This window comes from Odontomachus brunneus, unplaced genomic scaffold, assembly GCF_010583005.1.
Source record: "Odontomachus brunneus isolate Ranch 3 - 2012 unplaced genomic scaffold, Obru_v1 Obru_scaffold_083, whole genome shotgun sequence".
Classification (NCBI taxonomy): Eukaryota; Metazoa; Arthropoda; class Insecta; order Hymenoptera; family Formicidae; genus Odontomachus; species Odontomachus brunneus.
Window position 1 is genome coordinate 105,564 of NW_022639533.1, and position 10,420 is coordinate 115,983.

General features: G+C 33.5%; 2 protein-coding genes across 2 annotated transcripts in view; one reads left to right on the top strand and one right to left on the bottom strand.

The window, feature by feature from the left end:
• LOC116847819 (WD repeat-containing protein 75) overlaps window positions 1–8,816 on the top strand; it is a 16,381-nt gene extending 7,565 nt beyond the window's left edge. The window contains exons 15-16 of the mRNA XM_032823217.1: window positions 6,133–6,245; window positions 6,707–8,816. Coding sequence (XP_032679108.1) covers window positions 6,133–6,245; window positions 6,707–6,872 — 279 coding nt within the window. The 3' untranslated portion in view covers window positions 6,873–8,816. The remainder of the gene's footprint in view (window positions 1–6,132; window positions 6,246–6,706) is intronic.
• Window positions 5,925–8,500, bottom strand: LOC116847824. The gene has a single exon (XM_032823239.1). The coding sequence runs from the start codon at window positions 8,463–8,465 to the stop codon at window positions 7,185–7,187; it is 1,281 nt and encodes a 426-aa protein (XP_032679130.1). The 5' UTR covers window positions 8,466–8,500; the 3' UTR covers window positions 5,925–7,184.
• Window positions 8,817–10,420: the final 1,604 nt, after the last annotated feature.

Here is a 10,420-nt window from a genome sequence, read left to right on the forward strand (position 1 = left end):
TATATATATATATATATATATATATATATATATATATATATATATATATGTATGTATATATAGTACAAGATTGTTTCAGTCTTAAATTATAATTTGTACAGAAAATGTTAGAAAATGAAACAAGAGAAAAAACGGAAGGTAAATTTTACGGAATTTTGTGAAATCTACATATAAATATAAATAGACAAAGATTTACCGTAAAATGATAAAATATACGATATTTTCTGTCTGTCACAACTATTAATCGCGCTTTTAATTGGGTTTTTTTTTTTAGATTGAACCAAATTCTAACACAAAATAACATTTTAACTTTTTAACGTGAATAAATTTCTAGATATCATGTAACAGTGATATAATTTAAATACGCTTTAAGACTTGATATGGCATGTTATGCAAGATAGGTCGATATATATTCTTGTAAATCATTGCTGCCAATCGGGGGTCGTACCGAACGTCCATCTGTCAGTGTCTTCTTCCTAAACGGTAATGCCGGCAGCGACGGACAAAATCGAATTTTCTATAGCGTAGACAATGCCATTGTGGGATCTGCCTCATGTTCTCAACCGCCTGTAAATTGTATAACTTAAACAGAATTGTTAAAGTCACCGAAGAAAATTATTTAATAAGAACAACTGATACGATAACAAATAGATAAGAATGTAAGAAAAATTAAGCTTCCATGTAATTACAGTAAAATTAATCTAATATAAGCACAACATCGAGCTAACATAAGCACATCGATATTAGATATCAGATCTAATAATTATCAAAGTCCATATTTATATAGTAATGTTTTATTTGAATCGAGAAATTCAGCTGCACATTTTAATACTTATTTACCAAAAGAAGAGAAAAAAAAGAAAATATTTATTTACTAATTTTCTACAATTTTCTTTCAATGTTACTCTATCTATATGTGATATATATTAAGGCATATATGCTATAGTTAAACATCGAATAGTTTCTGCACGCCAAAACAAACAAAAACCTCCGAATACTTTTTCAATCTGCCTTTATCGATTAAAATCGCGATGGAAATGTGATAAAAAGGAAAGTTCTGAAAGTTATTTCTGAAAAAGTCAAATATAATGAAAATTAAATATTATAATTCAAAAATCAAATCAAATATAATAAGAATTAAATATTAAATCAAATAATAAAAAAAATGCAATTGTGCAATATTATGTAAAATATTCTGCCGTTATTAATGCGACTCTTATTAATAGCATATTTCTGAGAACATTTTTGTATTGGAATTTTTATCTCAAAATATGTTTTTTTTTTTAATCTCAAATCTAGTAAGAAGTCAATCTATTTAAGGTTGCATTCGGAGAGATGCTATTTAGTGCTATGAGCGTGCACTGTCCTTGTTACTTAGTAAAAGTTGAACAAGGACAGAGCGCGCTCAAAGCGCTAAATAGCGTCTCCCCGAACGTAGCCTAAGAGATTACACCTCAATGTAATTAAATTATTCATAGCGCTATGGCAAATACACACTTGGGTTTAGCAAAGAATAGTTAATGAACCAAGTCCACTTATACTTACTCATATTATATCATGCATATCCCATATTCTTACAATGAAGTGAAATATAAGTCTAGTTTTTCAAAACAAAGCAAGTTTTACAACATACAACTTCATGAAAGAGTGTAATTATGTATTGTGGAATCTCAGTATATTTAGTTATATAAGTAAATTTCATGAACAAAAACTGACAAATCACTATGAGATCTACATTATTTTTAATACATGTATTGACTTTATCTAAGGAATACACTTACTCCATTGCTCTTGCCAGCAGGATATCCAGAAGCAGCCACTATCAGTGATAATATTGTTAATAGATATGACAGGAATCTCAAACCAGTCAAGTTCATCTTGAAAATCGGTTGTTTTTTCTGGGAGTATCTCAAAGAGATTTGTCTTTTGTATTTTCCCCAATCTCTCAGTTCTTTGCCTTTTTCTTCTCAGCAATCGCAATCAGATTGATTAGCAATTCTTCTTTATCGAGCGGCACTCTACAGATGAAATTACGAATTAATCGTAATTTTCGTCGTCACCATATGAAATGGGCGACTGTTAGGGTGTAGAACCGCATCTAATGGGTTTACCCAAGACTTTATCCGAATGAATGGATTTTAAAAGCGTTTTTAAAGCGACACGACTTAACGCGCGAATGGCATGCGAAATAATATATAATAATAGAGTTAATAAATAATAATAGTGTTCCCGCGTCTGGGGAACAGCCAAGACACACGGAAAAGGTCTTCCTCACGTATCCCAAACGCTCCGCGTACGACTGACTTTCAGCAGAGTGTCGCTATGATTTAATATGCGAGCTCCCACCCTCTCGCAGATGTCCCTTTAGGACAACCGGACAACAGGCGAACTTCGCTGAAAATCCTGCGCCTCGGCTCACAATCGTATCGCGTAACTCTATCTACCGCTCTGCTATTGTAGGGTCTATTCACACGTTCTTATATTTCGGTATTTCGACGGCGATAGGCATTATCGGGGTGCGGGTCTTTCCTTTTCTTTACGTGGGTGAGTAGTTGGCCTGGGAAATTGAACAGCGACATGTCGGAAAAAGGTAGATAACAAAACGAACGCGCATAAACGCTTACGCAAATGCAACGCATTGTAATGGATAATTGATTAAGAGTCAAAATTATATGTCATTATCGCAGCAAGGTATTTATAGCAACTGATTTTTACGCACCAAACGTATCGCGACGCTATTAAGAACGGCGGTAGTTAAGATTGTCCCTCTCTTTCACTCGTTATTTTGTTCTCGTTGAAAAAAACAGATAAAGTACATTATAGCTGTTAATAGCGACGTAACATTGTCGCTAGGATTACTTGTATGGTTTTTAAATTTCACGTCTTGTAAATATTAAGTCGAAGATTGATAAAAAACATACAGTAATTATAATTATAATTGGCAATTTTGGTGAATTGCAATTTAAATGAAATGCAATTTAAATGTCGATAATACGCAAATTGATAATAAGCAATAGACTTTATATTAAACTCGTCCAGATATCTAACCTGTGATGCAGACAGGCAATATATAAATATTAATATAATAATTGCAATAAATTGAAATCAATATTCATTAATCTCTATATTAAACAAGGAGTATTGTTTTAGCGTATTGGTATTTTTTTTACATAATATTTTGTACCTGATTTAATTTTTGCTGTTTCTGCCTATCTGTATGTTTGTTTGCCTCTTAAACTTTCTGGTGACCAGCACTATAGTAGTACTATGTCTTGTTAAAATGTATTTAAAATACAATTTTCTTTGAGTATATCTTTATTGTACTTTTACATGGCAATACTATAGTAACTACTAGCTTCTCTGATAATATATAAACCTATTTAGATCTAAAGCAGATCCTTAACAAGACTTATAATAATTAAACTCCATTTATTCTCAGACAGCCCTTCATTGCTCTCTATTTGTTTGTATTTTTCATAATCTAAGAAAGATTGGTATGCATATTATTATCAACTATAGATTAACATTGCATGGCTTTGCACTATGAGTTAATATTATTTATAACAGCATATAAGATTTACAGATATGATTTGTTGTTGCATTAAAAAAATATTTATATACGTAGTAGAGAAACAATGATACTCCTATCATTCTCCTATCATTCGATGTATCATATAAATACATATATATATCTCAAATTATATTTATTCATGTAACTTTAATAAATTTAATCATCAATTAAAGTTTTCTACAATCAAAAGAAATCAGCAAAGCAATTAATATATAAATAATTTGCTACTTAACATAGTTTGTGCATTGAATCAGAAAAATTGAAACAATCTTGATATTTTTCCAAAATGACTCTTTTCAAACAAATATTAATCTTACTACAAAATTTATTTCTATAATAAATATATAAAAGAAAAAATCAATGAAATTTATATCTTATTGATCTTGAATCTTAAAAATATTTCGCTACGTGGGACACCTTGTGCAATGCGAAAATAGCGAACGACATTGTCACACTCTCGTCTGGGATTGTTCGCAAACGTAAAACCAGGCCAGCGGGAATAGTCTTATCTTTTTCGACGACTGTCTCGATTGTTGCCATTGATACCCCCGCTAATAAAATGTCATGCCGATACAGAACGCGAAGTTTAAATCAATCTGTCTCGGTGTGACACCGCACATTTATCATTTTACGATCTCTGAAAAAAATTTTCGAAAAAATATTTTAATCTTGTATTAGCACGTCGTGCGATTTATTCGAATCATAGTGAGTTTTGCTGCTCATCTTATTTTTATTCTAATTGCAAAATTTACATCATCTCGACGATTATACGACTCTTCTACGATTATACGATTATTCTCGACTCTTAGGATTTTTCAATAATATTTTAAACTTAGAATTCAACTTAAACTCTATTTAAACAAAACAAACGCATTGTTAGAATAGAGTTTAAACTTATTAAACTGCTATTAAAAAATCGCCTTTTAGTGATTTAAGCACTATTAAAAAGTGACTCCAGTTGAGTGAGCCGAAGAGCCGGATGCTTTTTCTTGTAACAAAAATAACAATTTTTGTGAACTAAAAATAGCGAATCAGGATGTCTCGTTTTTCGCGTTTAATGCGTTGTTAACCCACGAGAGTGCTGGTTAATGGCCGCGTTACCGCGAAAGTAGATGTCGTACTTGGTAATTGCCTTGATTGTGGTGACGATAATAAACTACATTCTCCGTCCATCTCGTCCGTTTTTCGTACGTGTAATTTCGCGAATATTGTCGTCATCTTCTCTGAAATTCGGCCGAACTCATTAGCGACACTCGCGTCACTCTAAAATCAACAGGCACGAGAATAGCTTGGAATTATGTGTCTTAAGAATTCGTCATGTTCTTAACGATATAAAACGAGATATTAAACAATAGTTAATTTCCCGATGTTCTTAGATAGAGGATAAAAAAAGAAGTATTATTGATATCTATGGACGTATTATTATCGGAAATGTAATGCATAATTTCGAGTTGTATGCTCGCATAGTTCATCAATAGCCTCTTTTGCGCCTGATAATAATTACAAACTCGTGTGCGTTTTTCACGAGCGTAAAGAACTTTTCTCATCGACGTAATCGGACGAAACTTTCGAGTATCAACTGTAACCGTACGCGTTTTGCGCGCATTCGTCGTTAAAGTGCACAACACATCGCGGAGAATATTCGTGTGGGTTGCAACAGACGAATCAACCTAGATCTGAAGCAGACGATTACGGGAATTGCACAAATTTTCACTTGGAGGTGTGTCGTGTCAGCCTTAAAACTAATTAGCCGGTCATCTAACCGACCATCACCATCGACGCTGTTGCTGCAAATGGCAAAATATATTTTTGAGCCTGTCGCGCACTTCCTATCGCGTGTTTCAGCTTGATTCGGAAAATAACAAATTCTCTCCCCGCAAAGTGGACATTTCGTTTGTCGGTCTATATAGCTATATTCGAAAAAAATTTTTTGTTTTTATCGTTGCGCTTCGTTCGCGCTCAGTTCTACACTAACAGAAAAAAATCTAAAAAATTAGAAATACTTATTCAATGGGTATTAATGACATATTTATTTGTACTAATATACATATTTTCTCGTTAAGAAAAATATCTTTCAAATGAGAAAATATATATTTTCCTAAAACTACCGTTACTTTTTATAAAAGTAATTGTATGTTTTATTTAAACAAAGGAATATAGATTTAAGTAAATATGTTATTATTAGTACCCGTCGAATGAATATTCTTTATTTTGCGGATATTTTTTCTCTCACACAATGTAGATCTCGTTCGAATTCTAGCGATTCCGCGACAGTCTCGATTCATTCGCGGTGATTCAGGATCAAATGAAGTAGGATTAGTAACTAAGGAACTTTTAATGAAAAACAGACGGATGGAAACGAGAACAATTATAATTATTCAGTCATACATAATTCGCTTATCTTCAGTTGTTCAAAGACACTTGTTCAATACTTGTTCAATATTTGTAGTAAAAAACTCTTCAATCAATTTGATATTCGTCCGCATATATAACTTTTCTAATTGATAATTTTGCGTGCCAATCGTTCGTAGCCGTTTGACATTAATTTTTATCTTTTTCAGATGCGCAGCGTACCACCCTGGACTTTATCAATGAAAGATTTATGTTTGCCGTATCTGTTGGCGATGGCGAAAGAAAAACCGAAAAGTCCGATAAGAAAACGCAAGTACTCTAGGTAAGTTCAATTAATTATAATTAATGTACAATTTTTATGATAAGATATCCTCTAAGTTTCTCGAAGTGAAATCTTATTCAAAACGAGTAAATATTTACTTAAGATTGTACAAATATTACTACTCGAAATCACCGGAGTAAATGTTTTATTCAAACTTGAAAATGAGTTGTTAATCTATGCAAGTGAATGGCTCAATCGATTAGAGTGGATTTATGGGAATTTGTCCATCATAACAGTGAATTTACCCTTTAATTTCGAATACAAATTTTCACTTAACAATTCAGAGTGGAGAATTCATTCTATATGAGTGAAAGTCGCTCGATTTCGAGTGATTCGGTTGTCACTCTGTTTTATGAGTGGGATTTCAGTTGGAAAATTTTAAGAGTACATATTTCATTTTATCTTATGTTTACGGACATTGTAGCATTGCATACTAATTTTCTTGCAATTTCATGGGATAGCGATGATGAAGCTCAAGACGATACCTCAAAGTTGAATGATAACGAAGTATCACAGCCGACACCGAAACCTGCAGTCACGCCGCTCTACAAGGAAGAGCCGGACGAATCGTTTACAGATGTGGAGATTTTCGATTGGTCTAGTTTAGCGAACTTATTTCCGGAATAAGACAATATCACTCATTTGTACATGAAAGAACTGTTATACAAAGTAACGGTAAAATGATATAAGGCTGTCAATTCAACGAACTCCGTCTAGTTGAAATATAGTAACGTTTACGTTTTGTAAATGTTTTATACAAAATATATTCGATCAAATGAGTATATAATAAAATATGAAATATGTTGCATCGGGAATAAACGTCTACGCGTTTATCGGAAAATATTTCAAGGGAAATATGCTACGTTCTATATTACACACAACGAAATCAAATAATGTATAAAATATTCGAATCAACTATATTAACTACATTACGTAATTTTAAGATGGCTTGGGCAACTGATCCAATCGTGAAGCCAGTTCGACCAATTCGGCAACAGCCTCGTTCAACCTTCTTCCGTAGGCCGAGTCCTTCTCCATATTAGAAAATACAGATTCTATCCTGTTCCTAAAGACGTACTCGACGAAAGACGCGGGATCGTTGCAGATCTGTGCGCTGCACTTCTCATTCATCAGTACCGTGGGAAAGTATATTGTCGCTGTGATGAGAGCGGATAGACGCTGCTCTTCCATGCCTTCGACCACTTCCGACCAGGCTGGTCTCTGCGTCAAGCTGACACCATGAGCGTCTAATGTTTCGCACAGCGTCTTATAATAATATCGCAACATTGCGCTCTCCCAGGTCTCTCGGAAGTTCCGGTCACCGCACAGATAAAGTAACTGCGACACGTCGTGCGCCAAAGGAGCATATCTCAGTAGCTGGTAATCTACCAGTAGACACTTGGGCGGCATGTCGTTGTTAAACATGAGGTTGTTGCTCCACAGGTCCCCGTGACAGAGCACGTTCGCTTTCGTGCAGGACGGTTTAAAGCCGTGATTGACTTGTTCAAAGGCTGCATGTAACAGATCAGAGTTGTGTCCCAGACGTTCGGCTATAGCCACAGCGACATTAACACCCGCTTCGAACCACTCTTTTCTCTTTTGGTTGCAGTCAAAGTCTGTATTCTTAAAAGCTTCAGGATATAATTGGTTGAAGGGTAAGCCAAGACGTTCTTCCGCCATCAAGGAGGCGGCATGTAGACGCGCGATAGCGTTGAGACCCGCTTTCATGAGCGTCTTGTCCAATAATTTGTCTCGTATCGAGTAACCTTTGTTGATTAGCTCTTCGAAAATCAACAAATTATCTTTCATTTTGTAACACATTGGCGCCCACGATTCCCCATGATACTTATTGCGAAGCAGTGGCATTATGGTGTTATAAAACAGCATCTCTTGCTTGAAGAAGCCGTTTTGTATCACGTATTCGACTTGCTCGGGTATTTCGTAAGGCAAGGTCTTGAGAAAGAACGAGATAGTGGCTGTTTTCTTTTTCCTCATCGTGGCTATCACAGTGAGACAATAATGAGAGCCGAGATACCCAAGTTTACCGTCAGAATACGATCGAATACTGTATTCGACCGAATCAACTTCGCTGTTCAGCACGCTTCTCACGACTTCTGTCACTTCTTCGGGTGAAAGCAACTTCCGAATGACATTGTTCTTAGTGACATTGACAGTTTTTGTCTCCAGACACTCTTTTCTTCGTATCGCCGTGTTAGACATTCTTCCTGTAGATGTTACTTTTGGATGGGAAAGTCTAACGTTGCGGCAACTCGTTGGTCTTTATATACTCTTTGTATATTTGCCAATTCATTAACTGATTCTGTTGTGTGTAATATAGAACGTAGTATATTTCCATCAAGATATTTCCCGATAAACGAGTAAATGTTTGTTCCCGATGCAACGCGATATGACAAAAGATTTAATTTCTTTAATTGCGTCTACGTTAAGAGTGTCGTTTACATATAAACCGTTACGTTCTTGTATGAATCCATTGTTAATCTTTCTTGATGTTTTACAGCGAATATGCTTGACCAATAAGGCATATACTTAAATATAGAATTTTATATTTGACGAATCGTCATTTCCGTAGCGATCTCTTTAGAAGTTGCAGAAGCCTTTTTATACCTGTACTAAATCTCTGTGTTGTCAACATTAATTTGTCAGCCGATAAGATATGAACGGTGAGTCGGCACAAAAATGCAATGACTACTTAATTGAGGAATTAATTTAGCAAAGTATAAATTGGAAATATACAGGACGGTTTTGTCGTTTCAATTATTTCCATTGTTTTTCACTTTAGAAAAAAATGTCGAATAAAAATTATTTGGTAAAATTATTTGGCAAATTATTTCCCAAGATGAACATAAAATTATGGTCTGTGACATGAAAGTTTAAATTTTTAATTAAATCTTGAATTTTTTTTCGATAGAATGATTCTTTTTATACAAGTTAATTCTATGACATTCTGTGTATAAAAGTACTGAGTAAGATAATCGAAAAGTGGATATTTTCTGAGATATTTTACATCAAAATATATCTCGTAAAGTTCACCTTTCAATTACTTTACTTTAATACTTTTATATAGAATAATAAATGGAATCAACTAATGTGTAAAAAACAAACAAATATTTCATTGCATTTATGTAGATGTATTTATGCATCTATGAACAAAGATTCGTTTTTTCAATAAATTTCTTTATTTGTAATTTACATATCGTTAATTGTTCTCTAGCAATCTGAAAAATATGTAAACTTCTGTGTCGTATTAAATTTAATCTGTTACGCAACCATATCATTTTAGTATTCATTAAACGTACAAACCCAGGTAGCAGACTCATGTCAAAATGACGTCCAAATCTGGTCAGTTCGTGACCAAAAATGATCAAGGAATGACCAAAAATATCGTGAAAATGTCGTCAAAATGACGGTCTAATATCACAGACCGATGACGACATTTTAAGACGACTTAATGACGTTTTAATGACGTCTCTAAACGTCATTAAGACGTCATTATTTAGTCACTTGACGTCAATCGACCAGTTATGACCAGTTTTTGACGTTATTTTGACGTGAGTCTGCTACTTGGGAAGCTACGAAAATAGTGTCATAAATTATATTTGAAACTTACAACGTATTGATCTTTAGCTCTTGACACAAATATAAGAATGAAAATTTATCAAGCAAAATAAATATCCCAGTAATTGAATAGGTCCTAGTGATTGTTAATAATGTAAAATAATAATGTATTAATATTTAATATTTCTAAAAAAAATCTTTGACATTTTGTTAAAATATATGCTAATTTATAATATTACTGAATAAGCATTTAATTATTGAATCTCTCTCTCTCTCTCTCTCTCTTTTTGTGTGGATGCGTGTGTATGTATGTGCCGTATGTCTGGATGTTGTTTCTGATGTGTCCGTGTGTATGTATGTATGTGTATTTGTATGTATTATTTGGCAACTAGAACATAATTCTTTTTCAGTTCAATTAATGGTATAACCGGCATTATCTAATATTTTATTAAAATTATAATTGAGGCTTTTGATTATTTTATTTTCTATTATTTTCCAATCGCTCTGTAGGGTAAAATTTTATATAAATATTAGTTTTGTTAATAATTCCGTTAATTACTTATTAATAAAAGTGTAAAACTGATTGTGTTTTCTTATTA